This window comes from Phlebotomus papatasi, chromosome 2 (assembly GCF_024763615.1).
Source record: "Phlebotomus papatasi isolate M1 chromosome 2, Ppap_2.1, whole genome shotgun sequence".
NCBI classification, from domain to species: Eukaryota; Metazoa; Arthropoda; class Insecta; order Diptera; family Psychodidae; genus Phlebotomus; species Phlebotomus papatasi.
The window spans coordinates 45,038,488-45,057,223 of record NC_077223.1 but is presented as its reverse complement, the minus strand read 5'-3'; the positions used below and the strand labels follow the sequence as shown (position 1 = coordinate 45,057,223).

General features: G+C 33.5%; 3 protein-coding genes across 4 annotated transcripts in view; all 3 read left to right on the top strand.

Moving 5' to 3' along the window:
* The first annotated feature begins 67 nt into the window (after positions 1-67).
* On the top strand, positions 68-6,545 carry LOC129801232 (putative tRNA pseudouridine synthase Pus10). The gene is made up of 5 exons (XM_055846115.1): positions 68-330; positions 394-652; positions 715-910; positions 970-1,730; positions 6,231-6,545. The coding sequence occupies exons 1-5, from the start codon at positions 205-207 to the stop codon at positions 6,458-6,460; spliced, it is 1,572 nt and encodes a 523-aa protein (XP_055702090.1). The 5' UTR covers positions 68-204; the 3' UTR covers positions 6,461-6,545.
* A 467-nt stretch (positions 6,546-7,012) lies between these two features.
* LOC129801226 (myosin heavy chain, muscle) overlaps positions 7,013-18,736 on the top strand; it is a 92,533-nt gene continuing 80,809 nt past the window's right edge. The window contains exon 1 of one of the 2 annotated variants that reach the window (XM_055846109.1): positions 7,013-7,464. The gene's annotated coding sequence lies outside the window, so the exon portion shown is untranslated. The remainder of the gene's footprint in view (positions 7,465-18,736) is intronic. The other variant, XM_055846108.1, reaches the window with a different exon arrangement.
* On the top strand, positions 11,159-12,858 carry LOC129801235 (NADPH:adrenodoxin oxidoreductase, mitochondrial). Its single transcript, XM_055846118.1, has one exon. It carries the CDS (start codon positions 11,232-11,234, stop codon positions 12,591-12,593), a length of 1,362 nt encoding a protein of 453 aa, XP_055702093.1. The 5' UTR covers positions 11,159-11,231; the 3' UTR covers positions 12,594-12,858.

Sequence of the window (18,736 nt, the reverse complement as noted above, 5' to 3'; positions counted from 1 at the left end):
ATTGCTCGGAAACTCTGGGAAACTAACTGCGAAATGTGAGATAAATTTGCACTCTGCGAAGCCTTCGGCGTTCCTATCAGCTGAGTATCAGGCAGGCAACTTTGAAAAATAAAATAATTTTGAATCTTAACGGACATCTGAATGATAAAATAAGTTAGGTTATGTTTTTGAACAGGGAGTTTCACGTGGAAAACATAAACAAAAATGGGATCTTTTAATCAGAGACTCTTTAATTTCCTCAGAGATGAGGATTGTTGCCTTGAATGCTGCCTGAGATACTTGAAGGGATATGGTGCAGAGTTTATCAATGTGAAATCCTCTTTGACAAAGGTAAAATTACATCAAAATCTGTTGAACATGGGTAAACATTTTCTCTCTGAACTTTTTTTTAAGAAAGGGATTGTGATACCCGACGTGGAATACAAGGAACCTTTGCTGGAAGCAGATGCTGTGTCCTGCCCATCATGTCTGGATATTTTCTCTGAACTCTGTATCTATGATGCTGTGTGGAAAGTGTACAAAAGTGATGATTTCTTCCAGTACAACTGCAACAAGTTTGTCCTGTCACTCATCCTTCCAGTTGGATTGGATATCCGGCAGATGATCATATGGATTAAGTTGATAAACCACTTTGGTGATCTTATCAGTAAAGGTGAGAAATTTAGTCTCAAATTGACTGAAGAAAATGCTAATCCTTTCTTTCTCTTCGGAAAGAGGAACGTCCTGATACTCCTATTAAAGATGCTTTGAGGTCCATTCTGGTATCTCAATTGAGCGAGAAACTTGAGGCTGAGTACGATAGGGAAGGGGTCTTTATCACCCTCACTTATGGGTATTCCTTTGATGACAGAGAAGCTGAGGCATTGGCCAAAATAAAACCCCAATGCTTTCAGCAAGTGAAAGGGAACAAGTGAGTAGCACTTTTTCCCTTTAAATTGAGCAATTGAATTTTCTTCCTATTTCCCTCAGAAAACTTAAAACTGAAGTGAACCGAACGGCTGTGGAAAAGTATTTTGTGCCCTCAAGACTGTCCCAGGAAGAGTGGAATCGAATCCTTGCCATTCCAGCAAAATCTGGCTGGCTTTTTCATGCATGGTACACAGGAGATACGAGAGAACATCTCGTCCGCAATGTGTCCATTGTTGGACCAACTGTCTTCTTTGCCGGAAGGTATCAAAAACTCTCGAGAGAACTGAGTCAGACACCATGGATTCTCAATGATGAAAGAATGGTGCTACACAGTGTGCAAGAAACGATCATGGAGCAACTGCAGAAGACAGATTTTTGCAGTACCAACAGGACATTGTATGGACAGCAGGGTCAGGTGAAATTTTCAGCCAGTGGAAGGGAGGATGTAGATGTGAGATGCCTGGGAAGAGGGAGACCTTTTGTCATTGAAGTTTCCGATTGTCGGGTTAGCAAATTGTATCCCAATTGGGCGGCACAGATTGAATCTCAGATTGCCAAATCGGGTACGGTGGCTGTGAGGGATTTGCAGACGGTGGATCGAGGGCAATTGGTGCATATTAAGGAGGGTGAGGAGAATAAGAGGAAGATGTACAGGGCTCTGTGTCTGTTGGAATTCCCAGCAGACGTGTCTGTTTTGCATAAATTAAACATCGTGACGGAGTTTACAGTGGATCAACTCACGCCAATTCGTGTGCTTCATCGGCGTCCGCTCATCAAACGACCTCGAGTGATCTACAGCGTGAAGACAAGGCTGTCGACAGGTGAGAAACATATTTTTACGATTTACCTGAAAACACATATAATCCAGGGATCACGATTTTCTTCAGACACACATTACTCAATATTCCTACTTTAGATAAGGCTCATTCTTTCTTTTTGCAATTTTCAATCTATAAAAACCATATTCATGAAAAGAAGGGTGGCAAAGCGACCCATGCTTTGCGGTATGTTCGAACTCGTTCGTGACTTCGATGCTATACTTCAAAAGCACTTGAATAATCATTTACCGATTACTCGTTCGTAAGCCGATTTATAAATCACTCATATGATCGACCAAAATAGTTTTGGATTAATGTAATTGGTTTTCAGACGAAAATTACTTACTTACTTACTTACTTACTTACTTACTTACTTACTTACTTACTTACTTACTTATCCTTGCGAACGAAACTTACTTATTGGTTCATAATCGGTCAATAACCGATTCACAATCGATTGGAACCGGTTCCGTTTGATCGGAAATTTCAAGACCTTTCCAACGAGCCCATATATTATACCATTCGGATGAGAAATACGTTCTCTATAGTTTTTTTAACCTTTGACCTTGAAAACTCGTTATTAAGAATGATTCAACGCTGTTTTCGTATAAGGGCGAAATGTCCGCCCAAATAACAAAACATTACCCAAAATATCTTAGAAAGGAGTAATAAAATAGAATTTCGATTAAAAATTAGTCATCGGTTATGAACTGATTCATAATTGGTTCAAAACCGATTGAAATCAGTTCAGTCTTGTCATAAATTCCAAGACCTTTCGAAAAGGCTCAAACAATATCACCTTATCCGGTTCAGAAATACAGTAGAGTTCCAGAGTTCCTCAAATTTAAACTCATCCTTAAATTTGAACGACGGTTCAAATTCAAAATGTAAAATTTGAGGTTATGTGAAGGAAGTTTTGCATGGAGTCTGAATTAAAACATTTTTCTTTGGTGTTTCCTAAATATTATCGTATTATATTAAATTCCGCATCAAATTCCATTTATTTCACAATAAATTACATTGATATTATTCTCTAAACTTATTTTTCTTAATTTAGGGAAAGTGAATTTCACATCAATTCCGTTACGTTTTTGAAAATATTGTTCAAATTTGAGCAGTGGGAAAGGTGGGAAATGTCATCTACACCCCCCCAAAGGTTCAAATTTGAGGAACTCTACGGTATACTATCTAGCTAAAGCTTCTTTAACATTTGACCTTGAGAACTCGTTATTACAATTGATTTAACAGTTTTCGTATATGGACGGAAAGATCGCACAATGCGCAATCGAGCAATTAAAATAAAATAATTTTCGAAGGGAAAGTGATAAGTGGAAAAGAATAAAGCTCATGTAAATGGTCCCTTGGCTCAACTTATTTGAGGTCCCCTAAGATCCCAAGGTTCCAAGATCGGACAAACAGCGTGTCATCAGAAATCGCATGAAACATGAAGTTATGTTAAAGAATACTATTAGAGATAGCGACTTGGGGTTTTCATAGCTCCCCCCTCCCCCATAAATCGACTCATGACGAGCCTGATGGGTCATTAACATGACCTTTATCTCCTTCTGAAAAAAAAAATTAAAAAAAAACTAATGAAAGTAATTCTCAATCGATTTGGACAATTTTTAGTTTATTAAAAATGTAAGGGAAGTGTACCAGCGATCGGCAGTGTTCCTCGGATCGTCAGGATATTATCATATGATTGCAGCAATTCAAATGCATTTTCAAAAACTATTAGCTACTTTTTACTATTTAATTCTCACAAGAATGCAGTACATTAGCTCAGATTTAATTTATAAAACCAATTTTCCGTAATACACCTGATTAAATTCGTGACGATCCGAGGTACAGAGAACATAGTTGCAGTTAAACCTATTTTTTATTAATTTATTGTAAAAATTTAAAATTCAAATGCACAGATATACTTAAATTGATCACTAATATACTAATTAGCATACACAAAAATACCAAATAGTATTTTGAGGCTTATATTTTCCACTAAATATCGAGTATGTCTCTTAACATTCCGATCCGAGGTGCTCTTCCCTTATATTTAAATCTCTGAAGGCTCTGAAGTGTAAAGATTGTTAACATACTGTTGCTCCACTTAGGAGGTATTGCACTCTCAATGATAGCCCGTTTGGCCTCATACGGGTGTCTGACATAAAGCTTAGCCATATGGCTTAAGTCCTTTGAATTTATAATTAGTTAAGATTTATTAGAAGGTTTTGACTTATTATTGGATGTTAAGGATAAAATGATAATTAGATTCACAAACAAAACAAGAAAATTACTTGGTATTTAGGATTTTTAAAACTTCAGGAACTGGGCTAAACTTCTAGTCTGATGACCGCTTTATAATTACATTTCTGGTGGTTTGGGTATCTAGTAAACCGCAACTGTTCTCTCACTCTCTTTTTCTCAGAAGAGTGTTTCTTTATTTATAATTCCTTTCACCTTTCTCTCCTCAAGTATACACTTAACTCTTTCGCGTCATTAGGGTCATATATGACCCAGGGAAAAAACAATTTCTTTTGACTATTTACATTAATTGAAATCTATCGGTTTGTGCACGACATCATAATAGAAGGATGTAAGATTCTTGGCTAATTTTCTCAAGACTCCAGATATTCAGGAAAAGAAAATATTTGAGATCAAAAATCACGAATTTCGAACTTTGTGAAATGACTTTTCTTTTTCAAAATTTTTTATATTCATTTATTTTTTTCAGCAAAAAGTTCTTTAGAAATACAAAATAGAATATCCAAAGATTGTATATTGCATATTTTGATATAATAAATTACTCTCAATTTTCCAAAAAAGCGTGTAGAATTTTCCGGGTCATATATGACCCTATAGTCCCCAAGGGTAACAGTGTTTTCGTCCCAAACCTGCAGCGAAATGTAGTTGGGACATTGTTTTTCTTTGTGAAATGCAGGTGGGACATCTTGCTCCTGGACATTTCATCTTATATCTGATGAATTATAACATATTTTGCAATATTTTAGAGTATTCTGCAAGCGTCTCATATTGTGCAATTGTATTGTGTGTGAATAAATATGTGGATAAGTTTATTTTTACCAAATACCACTCAAAATATTGTGACAGTGACTCTTCAAGGGATTACCAGGAAGATTCCTTGAACACCAGGAGTACAGTGTTCATCACAACAATCCAGTTTGCCATGGTTTTGGCTAAATTAATAACTTCAAGCAAAAAACTCTTAAAAAGCCCGTGATATAGATTTTGAAAATGGTAAATACACTTCCCTTGAGGACAACAGGGTCATATATGACCCGGGGTTTTTCCGAATTTTCACGCGATGGAAAATTTTTTTCCTCACTGAACTATTATATTTGATCATAAAGCATTAGGAAAAACTCAATTTTGCATGAATTCATCTGCTGAATAAAAGTGGGACGCGAAAGAGTTAAAGATAAAAATTTATTTTTATAATCTCATGGACGAATATTTGAGGAAAAATTTAAATAATTTAATGATTAAACGATATAAGAAAGATATTCATTATTTTGGAAATTAATCCGTGTCATCTGACCTATTTGTCGATAACGCTTTACATTTTGTTGGAAATCTTATCAAAATAAAGCACTAACACGGTTTACATGCTCATGTTCAGGGTGTTCAGACAATTAATTCAAAATGATACAAAACATTTGTGGAAATTTGTAACAATTTGTTAGAGAACTTTAAAATTAAAAAAAGCTTGACAGCAGCGCTATTAGCGATTCCAAACTGCACAGAAAGGAATATTTCGTAAAATAGTTCGTAAATGTTTGTGAATTCTCTCACTGGGAGTTTACGAAATGCTCGTAAATCGTAGAACCTACAAACAAGTTCGTAAAAGTTTGTACTTTTTTTGCAAACATTGTTTGTAACATGATCATTTGGCGAGAATTTTTTCTTTTACAAACATTTGATCGCACATTTTTGTTTATATGGCAAAACTTTACGAACAAATTACTAAATTTTACGAACATTTACGAACTAATGTTTGTAGAAGACCAAAAAATGTTCATCAAGTTATTATGTTACAATGTTTGTGAAACAGTACAAACTTTAACGAAATTTTTTTACGAATTTACGAATTATTTCGTAAAGTCCGCTAGTTGGATTTCACAAACATTTACGAACTATTTTACAAAATATTTTTTTCCGTGAATGAATTGAAGTTCGGAAAAGTATTAGTTTCACTTATAAAATCTTGGATTACAATGTAAATTATAATATCACTAGTATCTCTTACTATCACTAGTAAACTATCCTTTGGGTTTTATTTTGTCTTTTTTAGAATTTTTATACACATACGACTTTGCTAAAAAAATAATCTGAATTCTGTTGATCAATATTTCGTGGCAATTTCCATACGATCTCCTATGACGAGGATGTTTGTTCTATCGAATGATAAAAGAGAACAACTTATTGGAAAAGCAAACATTTTATTTGAAATAATTGTGAATGCCTGTTGTTCTCTTTATCTTTCAGACCACAATCATCTTTTGGTGATCGACATCCAGACTCAGGCGGGAACGTACGTCAAAGAATTGGTCCATGGAGAATTTGGGCGCACTGTACCAAGTTTAGCATCGATTATTGGTCAGAAAATTGATATCCTGGCTCTCGATGTGATGGACATTGATATTGATTGGCCACCGTCTGTGAAGCAAGAGCAGAAGATTGAGCCAAAATGTGAAGATGATGATATGAATAATTGATTCAACTTTTAAAAAACATTCACTAGAGAAATAACATGAAAAATGGCAATGATCGTAATGTTGAATAAAATATAAAGAACATCGAGAAGAATTTTTCAAAGATCGTTGATTTGCAGACGTGGATGACTCGAGCCTAACGAACAAACTCTTTAAATGCCTTTTTTTTTTTAAATGAATTTGCTGATAAAGTTTGCACGAAAGGCTAAAGTAATTCACAATCTGTAATGCAAATTTTTCTACTATCGCAAGTTTTTTTTTTGATTTTTTCACTACCACAAAAAAATTAACAAATTTAGGTAAAACAGTTCAAAATGTTCTGGACGGAGAAACGTTTGCGACTGACGCGAAGAATGGCATCGCGAGTATTTTCCACCGTGTCATCTCTTATCAGAAATGTAGAAAAAGTGGTAAGTGTGAAGAAAATGTATGTTTTCTTGGACAAATTGTTGCTATTGCTACACATGGGAAGCACGATTGACTCTAGAAGTTTGTGCAAACAGAAGCGTGACGAAGAGTATTTTAACAGGTGAAACAGGTGACATCCATTCCCCTGTGTACTTTAATGTCTTGCGTGTGACACTATTAAAATCTATTTTCTTTCTTCAATTGATTGGTTGCGAGAGTAAAACGTGGAAATGGTGAAAATTCGATCTTCAGAGTATCATTAACGGTTATCTAAATTTAAAATTCCCTTGAAAAAATGCATGGATAGGAATTTTTTGGAGGGAATTTCTCATAACAAAAATTTCCGTCAGATGGCCATGAAGTGTTTTTTATAAAAACAACGAAACGGGATCCTTGTGAAAATTTTCTTTTGAGTTATTTTTGTGAGTTTTTAAGGAAAATAACTCACTAAAAGTCTTCAATTTAAGATAATTTCTAATACTAAGCTCTAAAATTAGTGATCCCTTATAAAATTTTATAGTGAACTTAGTGAATTGTGAAATAAATGCCGAAAACCCGAAGAAGTTCTCCCCCGTGTCGCAAATTAAACGCAAAATGAGGTAAAGTCTCTTCTATTTTTTGCATTTCAAACCAAACTCTGTAAACAGAGGTATTTGTTCAGTTTGTCTTGGGGTTATCGTAATGTTTTGCTTTCCAGTTTATTAAAGAATTTATACAAAATAATTTTTGGAATTCTTGCAAAGGCTATCGGCAATCCCATCAAATCAAATATCTGAAGGATCGCGGAGGAAAAGCGAAGGGAACGGACATAGGGATAATTCGTAAGAAATGTCTGATAAAAGATTTTTTCGCGAAAGATTCGCGAATTAACGACGAATTTTAATTTATTACTTATCATAATGAATTATAAATTCATAGATAGAGAAATTAACTAAGCATATTTATGTACCAGATTTCTTATTACATAAATTTGAGTAATATAGGGGAAACTGGGGCACCACCAAACATGGGGTAGCACCAAACACCAAACACGAATTTTTATTTCTAAACTACTTGGACTATCTCAACCATTTCTTCAGTGAACAAGCATCCCTATAATGTCTATAAATTTCTATAAGTCTTTTCTTCTAAAGTCACATATCCAATTAAGAAATCGCAGTGTTTGGTGGTACCCCGTGTTTGGTGGTGTCCCAGTTTCCCCTAATTACAATCTTAAGCATCGCGAATTTGCTTCTGTGTAGAGTGGGTGTTGCAGAAGCAGTAGGAAATATTCTCAACTTACAGTAGACTCTCGCTCAATCGGCTCTTTTTCAATCGGGCGAAAAATTTTGTTGAGAATTTTCACGTTTAATTATGGAGCTAATTTGCTCAAATTCGCTGTAGTTCTTCCTATTTTATCATGATTCTTTATAATTCAGCGCTTTTTGTGGAATTTACAAAGGCTTTGATGCCCAAATCTATCGATAAACCGGATGACATTTTACCCCAAATGCCCAATTGAGAGAGAGTCTACTGTATAGCACGCGATTGCTTCAATATACACTTCAAGTTCCCCAAATGCATAGAAAAAGATAGTCAGAAAATTAAATTCCTCGGATTCAAATTCAATGTTTTTAGCGTTCTTACCCATTTTAGTGGCATATTGGGATATTGCGTAAATTTCTTCTGGAAAATTTATTATTACAGCACTCGATTAATGCGTAATATTCTACAATTAGTTTTCTTGTCTCTTTATATAAAAATAATGGAATTTCTCTAAAGGATTTTTGCAGATGATAAGATAATGGGGAAGATGTTCTCATTTAAATCCCAGTGAACATGACATGCTAAAACCCAGTAAAAGTTAAGCGAAATGTGATCGCAAATATTGGTTTTCTCTGACATACTTAATTATTTATAATTCAATTTTTATTATGCCCAAAGCACAATGAATTTTGTTTGTAAACGTATCTTCAAAAATTCATATCAGAGTGATAGAGATGACTAGATCTATATTTTAATTAATCTCACTGAACTTTAAAAACATATTTGCAAAACAAAATTTATTATGTGTTTACTGTAAATTTCTCTAGTGTGTGAGTAGGGGCCATTAGGCGATTAGGCCATGAATTTCTAAGGAGATCAACTGTTATTGAAGCTTTACTGAAAATAATTTTGACATTAGAAACAAATTACAGTAGACTCTCTCAAATTCAGGCATTTGGCATCGAAATGTCACCCGAATTAGAGAGAAATTCGGGCATCAAATTATTTGAAATGCAACGATTTTTTGTTTACCTGCATACTCATATTAAGTTTACATGCTGATATTAATCCTAAATTTCACGAAAGCCCCTCAATAATGCAAAATCACATCACAACTGAGACAAAGCTTAGCAAATTTGAGCATATTTGGTTCATTCGATAATCATAATCGAACTTGAAAAATGTCAACAAACTTTTTTCAAATTTAATTGCTGCCCGAATTAAAAAGTAGCCCGATGTTTAAGTAGCCGAATTAGCGAGAGTCTACTGTATAGTGAAAGTTAGTACATTGTGTAATTTAGCGACGAAAAGTTTATATAATAAATACAAAATGGAAATGGATAGGCGATCAGGGATTCACCAAGGACGCTATTTGTCGCTATCTATCATAGTTTAGCATCTAAATCGTATTTGAAATTATTTCATGCTATTTATCCGTCTGATCTGTCTGATCCGTCTGACCCGTTTGTTTCGTCCAGGAAGAGACATTACTTTCATTCTCTCCCACCCACCCCTACCCCTCCATAACTATCTTTTTGGGGATTACAGTGCCCGCTTTGTAATCCGGATGATTGGGAGACAATATGGCAGATGTCCGCTTCGTAATCCGGATGAATTTTTTGAATTTGTTCAATGTCTCGAAAATATAATACAAGATTTTTTTGTAGAATTGGAATAAGAGTTTTAAAGAAGATTAAAAAGACAATTAGAGAATTCTACACAGTAAAAACAAGATGAAATTGGCAAGTCCAATTCTATTGCACTGGAACTAGTTGAAATTTCGAATAACAATCACTGAAAAAATCAACTTTCAATTGAAAACGAATCAATTAAATTGCAGAATTTATAAAATTCAACGATCGATAATGGTCCAATTGCAATAAATAGTAGTAATATTACTATAAATAATAGTAATAAAATGAAGCAACAAAATGGCATACACTTCATTCAACTGACTGATTGAAAATTGCCACGATTATCGCGTGTAAAAGAATCAATTCGATTATCGTAATAATTTTTCAACTGATTGTCGCAGCATAAAGTTTAACTTTCAACTTTTTTCGTTTGAACTTCTTCTTCTTCTTTTTATATTTTGTGTAATTTCAGTGCAACTGTTGAAGGAAAATTCAACTTAGTTTGCTATTCGACTTGCTTGCTTTTCAACTTTGCTTACTACGATAATCGTTGCAAATTTACTACAATTATCGATGCTCTCCTATTAAACGCGATAATCGTAGTAATTATTTTTTACTGTGTATGCTATTATACTTTATTTAGACACATGCATACATGACCTCAAAATTATTTTGAATGTAACCGTCGTTAACTCGTCCGGATTACGCCGATCCGGATTAGAGAGCGGTCACTGTACTTGAAAATGCTTGCGATATTTTCTTTATTTTTGGATATGTTTAAGAGGTTTCTACACGGAAATTTGTTATATTTACGTTTACGTTTGAATAATTTCTGATATTGGGGTTTTTCAAGGTCAAAGGCTAAAATATCTCTAGAGGCATATTGCTTAACCGGATGGGTATATGTTTGGGTTCATTTAGAAAGGTCTTGGATTCTCTGACAAGTCTATACTTGTTGTAATCGGGTTATGAACTGATAATTAATTTTCACCTGAGATTCAATTGTAACCCTCCTGAGCTATTTTGGATGATCTTTTCAGTTATTTCCGTGTAGGTTTTAAACGATTATAAACCGGTGATTTAAGAAAACTTATCGAAGTGAAAACTACATAATCCTTCTATTCATGAAAACTATGACTTCTTTTCTCTCGTCAAATAAACCTCTATCTAAAGTCTAAAAATAACTTTATTATTATTGGTAAATTATGAGAGATTACTTTTGGGAGAAAATACTTACCATCTAAGTTCCAAGATCGAGCATTTTGCTAGGATGTTATTAAAATAAATTACTGCAGTTCAGTTTGGAAACACAGGAAGTCATGTTGAATTTTCTAAGATTTACTTCGGACATGTCTGAAGCAGTTTCTTGTATTTTGTGTGGCTACCGTAGCAAGATAAACTTTTTATTGGGCTCTCATTTCTGAAGATGTCAAAGTGTGTTGTGTAAATCTTTTGCCGAAAGATATTTTGCATAAAAAAGACGGAAAATGGTTGTGTCATCAGGTGGATTAGCCCTTAAAAGAATCTGTGTTGTCGGAGGAGGCACCGCAGGTTTCTACATCACCCAGTATCTCGTAAAACACTTGGAAAATTGCCGTGTTGACATTCTCGAGAAGTTGCCTGTTCCATTTGGTTTGGTGCGATTTGGGGTAGCTCCAGATCATCCGGAAGTGAAAAATGTCATCAATACATTCACTAAGACTGCTTCCCATCCAGCTGTGAAATTCCTGGGAAATGTGGCTCTCGGGAAGGACTATAGTTTAAGGGATTTGAGGGAGAACTACAATGCTGTGGTGCTGGCTTATGGAGCAGAGTCTGACAAGGGTCTTGATATTTCCGTTGATGCAGGCTTCAAGAGTATCCTGTCTGCGAGGAAATTTGTAGCTTGGTACAATGGATACCCAGGTGCTGAAAATGCTGTAAATTCTTGTCATTTGCAAGGGAAAAATGCGGCAATTATTGGTCAGGGAAATGTTGCTGTAGATGTAGCAAGGATTCTCTTGTCTCCTGTAGATCAGCTCAAAAAGACAGATATCACGGAGTATGCTTTGGATCTTTTAGCATCGAGTCGTGTGGAGAATGTGTCAATGATTGGCCGCAGAGGACCCCTTCAAGCTGCCTTTACAATCAAAGAACTTAGGGAGATGTTGAGACTTCCACAATGTTCCACAAAGTGGCGTCCGGAAGATTTTGAAGGCATTCCAGAGAGTCTTACTAAATTGGCAAGACCTAGGAAAAGACTGACAGAATTGATGCTGGACAGTTTATCGAAACAGTCTTCTGTAGAATCCTCAGGAAAGACTTTCTCGCCAATATTCTTTCGATCTCCTCAAAGTGTTCACCGTGAAGGAGAGGAATTTTTGCTGAATTTGACGATTAATGAGCTCAAAGGAGATAGTGCTGTTGCTACAGGATCTACAGAAAGCCTTCCAACGGATCTTCTTCTCACCAGTATCGGATATACTTCTCTCAGGGAGGACTCTACGCTCAATTTTGATCACAGAAAGGGTGTTATACCAAACAAAGATGGGAGGGTATTTAAGGAAAATTCACAGGAAATTGATCCAGGGCTCTATGTTTCAGGATGGTTAGCCACGGGACCAACGGGAGTTATTTTAACCACGATGAATAATGCTTTTTCAGTAGGACAAATCATCTGTGATGACTTTAGAGACAAGAAGATTGTTGAGGAAACAAAACCAGGAATTGATCTTTCGCAGAAGGATGTTGTTTCTTGGAATGGATGGGAAAAGATTGATCAGGAAGAAGTAAGAAGAGGATCTAAATCAGGAAAGCCACGTGAAAAGATTGTAAACATTGAGGAAATGCTTAAAGTAGGATTAAATTAAAAATGTAATTCCAAGAACAAATTCGTAATAAAAGAAAGTGCTGTTAAAATATTCTTTGAAAAGTGGAGACATTGGGGTAATATTGAATAAAAATAAAAAAAGTATTTTTTACAATTTGATACATACGGTAAAAAACAATTATTTCATTTTATTATTATTGTGTTATTAAAAATTAAAAGAAAATCGTTGGTTAAAAATATTTGATTTCCTTTATTCAACTTAAAAGATACCTTTTAGAATAAACCATTTTAAACAATACAAAGCAGGCATCTATCTTTGACTGGAGACATACGCAAATATTCTCGAAGAAAACTGATGTTTAATGCCCAACGCACAATAACTTTTGTTTAGTAAACATATTTTTGACATTTCAATGAGAGTGAGTGCGAGATCTTGATCTAGTCATCTCGCTCATTCTCATGGGAAATTTTGAAAACATGTTTACAAATAAAAGTTATTGTGCGCTGGTCATAACATATCAATCTGAATAAAGTTCGAAATACCCTATTCATGGCAGTATAGGCCACGCCCATATCAAATTTTGGATTATAAAAAAATAATGTAATTTCATCTATACCACGACGTAAATGAAGGAATACTTCATGGATTTTTTGTATCCATGAAATTGGTGCTGTGCTCTGCTAAAAGGGCTAAAAGATTCAAAAAATATCTTACCGATTTGTAGGCTATAGAGTGAAGTCTACACTTTATGAATGCTACACTTATGGACAGCGTGCAAAAATCTTAAGTTTTTACTTAAAACAGATTTCAAAAAGTCATAAAATTATTAGTTTATGATGTGATTAACAAATTTTGTGATATTTCGAAACTTGTTTTAGATTAAACTGCAAATGATATAACTTATCTAAATATATCTAAAATTTTAACATGTCTCAAAGGTTTTTTGGGATAATATGTATTAAAAGAGGGATGTTTATGTAAAAATACTCGAAAGTTCTATTATACCTTACAAAAGGGGTGGCAAAACGCCTCACGCATTGCGAAATGCTCGAACTCGACATTTAAATTCTACATTCAACCGTTTTAAACCGATTCATACATCATTTAAAAGATAATCAAAAAATAACTTATGAGTAATAAAATTGATTTTCGGATAAACATTAGTTATTGGCTCATAATTGGTTCATTACCGGCTCAGCACCGATTAGAAGTTATTCAATCTTACCTTAAATTCCAAGACGTTTTCAACGCGCCTGAATGTTGATTCATTCGGTTTAGAAATGTTCTCTATAGCCTTCTAAACCTTTGACCTCTTCGACCTTGAAAAAACTTGATTATTCAAGGGTATTTTCGTATATGTATGAAATGTTCACCTGGGTAACTTCTAAAACATAACCAAAAACAAAAAATAAAAATAGTACGACGCGTTTTTGAGTAATCCCAAAAAATATTGGTTGTGGAGGGGTAGGGGAGCGGTGGGAGAAAATGAAGAGCATGTCAATGATCCCAGATCCCCAGGGGCGCAGGGAGCCCCTGTCAAACACACTTCTTAACGGTCGCTGAATTTATATTCTGTGCATTAATTGATTACAAACTCTATTGATTTAGATAGGGTAACTATCCAATAAAACAAATTGGCAACTAGAATTCAAATCAGGAAAGAGGATGAAGGCCAATTTTAACAAATTCGACGACGGGATGTTGAATTTTCCGTCCGCCATTTTGAGCAAAAATTTTGCATGATCTTCCGCGAAGCAATAAAACAAAAAAAATGTATTTTCATCTCTGTAGGACTATTTTTTCCAAGTAAATGAAGGACTAAAGTAACTAAAAATCCATTCCCGACAGCAATTCGAGTATCAGTTGCCCAGGAATAAATTATCTAAAATCACTCAATTTGCGTATGATGTATAATACCGTGGTAAGGAATGGATTAAATGAACTTGTATTACAAATTTCAAGAAGAGAGAAAATGAGGTACTACCGTGCGTTCACAACTGTATTTTCCCTAAACCCGCCCACACATTAGGAGCAATTAAAAAAAATGCTTTTTTAAAGAAAATTTACCCTATCATTGTAGGAAGAAACGTCAAATTTTTTTTAAAAAGGCAATTTTTGAGAAAAATTTCTCCTAGTGTGTAGAGACCATAAGTAAATTAATTCAAAAATCGGTTTCAAAAACTAAAGAAAAGATATTTTTCTGAACCATGGAAGCCAAAAAATCACACGAAATAATTATTGTTTTTTTTTGTGTAAGCACTATTTGAGTCTGCTATCCACGAAGGGAGTTCTGTAATAGTATGACAATATCATATGACAAATATTCGTGGTAAAATTTTGAAGTACAGCCCAGTAAAGCGTGGTAAAATTTTGACAGGCCAGTAAGCATCGAATGGCAATTGCAAGGAGTTTTATGAAATTTTTAGTAACTGATATGAATCAGATTTATGATTAGTTCTTCCGAATTTGCCACATAAAAAATTTTAAATTTGTCATATGAAATTGGCATACTGTTACAAAATTCGTCTCCAGATGGCCTAATTTGTAATTAAACTGACAGTTTTCGTAAAGTCTTGATATCCAGTGGAGAGTGGGGCAGTTTTATGCAGTTGATTATACTTTAGACTCATTTGTCAAATAATGTTTATGAAAAATATTCAAGCTAAATTTCTTTTCACTTTTGGCTGTTTGAAAATATGTAGCAAATTTCCTATTATTAATTTTGAGCTAATAAACTTAAAATTACATATTTTTGATAGTTACATGTCTGAAAATTCTTCTCTCTTTTCTGTTAAATCAGAGCATTTAATTTAAATTTTAATCCAAAAATTCTAAAGTCTGAAGCATGCCTAATATTTCATAGTAAAACAATTGTTATTTAAGAAAACATTTCCTTTTTAAATATTTATTGAACTATGAGAGATGAAAGAATATTAAAAAATAAATAAATCAAGACTTTTTTGCAAAGAAATTATTACTTTTACATTGGTATTGTTAAAGCTTTTCCCCAAAAAAATTATCTAATTTGTCTATTTTTTCGATAAATAAATAATGAAATAATAGAATGGTATTTGTTTTCTATACGTGGACGTTCTGTGATTTATTGTTTTGTATTCCTGAGAAATTCACTGGCAATTTGCCCAGTTTATATAACAACTTCTTTCCAAGATTTTGCCTCATTCCTCACAAAATTGTCGGACACAATTAGACTTTGAAAAAAAAAGAAGCAGATTTTTTTTACTAACTATGCTAGACTTAAAAGGATATTTTGTCAAAGACATTTTCTGATTGAAGTATTTTAGTGGTCCTAATCCTAAATGCTTTTTATACTGGACTAAATTATATTCAGTTAAAAAAATTATATTATAAATTTCACCTCCGCATTGAAAAAATATATTTTTTTTAATTCTTAGCTCGTGTTCTTGAATATATAATGTGTTCTAAATAAAAGAAAAACTTTGGTGTGAGGATAAAACAGCAATTTTCTGAAATTATCAGAGAAATATATTTCTTTTTTTTTTCAACCCAAGGTTTTTTTATACCGCAAGTGATTCAGACATTTATATTTTCCAACACATTTTTTCTGTGATGTGAACGGTGAGAGCAAGAAAAAGAGTTGAGCTACGAATATATTTTATGTACCTTTTTGATGTGTCAGGAGTGAGCATATATACATATGCTCCGCAACATTGAATAAGCAATGAGTAATGCGAATATTTTTATAATAAAATATTAATAATTAATATGATTGGTCTAACACATATAAATAAGTCATAAATCACATGTGATTGGTCACAGAGTGTCGCTGAAAGATACAACTCAATGATTTCAAAACGCATAAGTTCATGTTGGTTTTATTATTGGATCATTATCAAAATGTAAATTGAATGATGACAGAAGCCCTCAAAAGTTCATCAAAATATTTATTTATTTTTGATATTTAGCATAAATTATTAAATCTCTTGTCTAAAGCTTTTTTTCTCGTTTCATTTCTGCCTTCTCGAGATAATTTCATCTTGTTAGCAAATACTTACGGTCAATTGATGAAGAAAAATCGAGGTTCAGCCACTGATTCAGCCAGCTATTTCACTTGAAAATCTCCGGGAGATGGATAGAGAGCATAAATTTGACGTAAATGCTATTGAATAACTTATGAAGTAATGTGAATAAATTGGATTTAATCAATGTATTGTGCGTAAAGTAATGCTCACATTTTTCTTTTCAGAATTTCTATTCTGTTCAAGGCTTAAATTATTATGAAAATTTCTCTAAATTTGATACAGTGATTTTTTTTTCAGGAGAAATTTCTCTTTTATTCTTATTTTTATTGCTTGAATTTATTGTAGGTGTTATATTTATAAACATACATAATAATGCGAAAAATTCCAATTTATCACCAACTTGTAGGGGAATTCTGCTATAGGGGGAAGTGAGGCACCTTTGAAATTGTGATTTTTCTCCTATGTTTAAGAGGAATTGAGCCATTTCTTAATGTAATTTATTTTCTCAATCTGTTTATGCAGCTAAATTATATCACGATAAGGCTCAATTTTATTTAAAAATAGATGAAAAATCCCAATTTCAAAGGTACCCCAGTTTCAAAGGTGCCCCACTTTCTACTTGTGGCAATGCCATATTAAAACTTTCGTTCAAATCTCAGGAGAGCGTTTGTGGAAAAGTAATTCTGTAACCGTGGCATTGTCATATGACATTTTCAGAAACCTGGCAATTCAAATGACAATGAATTTTTTTAAAACAAATCGACCAAAACGGACTGTATTTGCTATATTACCAAGTAAATAGATTTCATTAAAAAATTAATTAATTGCATTTTCGAAGTCATATGATATGAGAAAAAAAGCTGACCATGCCAGATTTCGAACTCATGTGTGATAATGTCACAAAAATTATAAAATTCCCCTACTGAAGTTCAAACGGTGTGAGATATAGACTTTCGATATTCGATGTCCACCCCAAAAGTCAACGTTATCTATGGAGGTTTTTCCCTTTCTCTAACTCTTTTAGGTAATTAATTAATAATAATTCCAGTAATTTCTTTCATTCCACCCATGGCTTAAAAATTGTTTAGGCAAAAATATTCTATAATCCCAATTTTCAAATGGCAAAAAACAAACGAGTAGTAAAAAATTCGAAATGGGCAGTAAAAAAATTAAAAATGAGTAGTAAAATATCTAAATGGTCAGTGGAAAACTTTAATCTTTACAAAAATGGGTCTATTTAAAATTGTTGCAGATAGAATGAAAAGCCCTTTATTTTTCCTTTACCAAAATTTGGACGATAATATCACTGTTTCAAATTTTTTTTTACTGCTCAATTTTAACTTTTTACTGCCCATTTATACAATGTCTTTTGAAATTACTTTAATCAACCTTAATCCATATTGTCTATGAAATAACTTTAGAAGATTATAAAGTTCCCAGCAGACTCAAGCTGATCCTCCAGAATATTTAACCCGCAAAGTTGTAACTTTTGTAACACTGATAGTTTGGAATCATGGATTAGAGATTAGAGGTTCTTTGTGTAAATTTTCAGTTTTTAATTTAGCCCTACCATTTAAATCTTACCGTTAAGGCCTTAACATATTCCTTACCATGGTATTACACGTCACACTGTGCTATCGCACTAGGATTTTTTCAATTTGTAAATTCAATTTAATTTTCAGATGAATTGTTCCTTTGCGTCATTTTGCATTAAAAATCCTTTGAATTGATAGATTTTTGCTTATTTATTGATATAAATCAATACTTGGCTTACCAAAACGTGTCTAACAATTCTAAAATAGAATAAACGTGGTTGCTCAACTTAATTTAAATTCAGTACATTAAAATGTTAAAATTGCTCAATTACTTCAATTTTATTGCAGTTAAACAAGTAGCCTTTTGAATCAAATTGTTCTTATTAAATTTATTCACTCGTAATTGATTATTATTTGTGGCCAAAAAAATTAAATAAGTACAGAGATTAGTGATAAACTTGTACGCGAGTGAATCTATAGTATCAGGAGTAATTTGCTGAGTTCCTCCAAAGCAATTCGAAGGAAATTGTTGTGTCAAGACATCGCAGTTGGGATGACTTCATACAGATTTTCAACAATACTGTATGAGACCTTCCTCAACACGCTTCTGCCAAGCTCCCTCATTACTGCAGAAGCCTGACCGATT

Excerpts from the sequence above, each read along its gene's own strand:
- LOC129801235 (XM_055846118.1), top strand. The coding sequence starts at position 11,232 with ATGGTTGTGTCATCAGGTGGATTAGCCCTTAAAAGAATCTGTGTTGTC.
- LOC129801232 (XM_055846115.1), top strand. The coding sequence starts at position 205 with ATGGGATCTTTTAATCAGAGACTCTTTAATTTCCTCAGAGATGAGGAT. Across the intron at positions 331-393 it reads TGAAATCCTCTTTGACAAAG|AAAGGGATTGTGATACCCGA; the intron begins GTAAAATTACAT and ends CTTTTTTTTAAG. Across the intron at positions 653-714 it reads TGGTGATCTTATCAGTAAAG|AGGAACGTCCTGATACTCCT; the intron begins GTGAGAAATTTA and ends CTCTTCGGAAAG.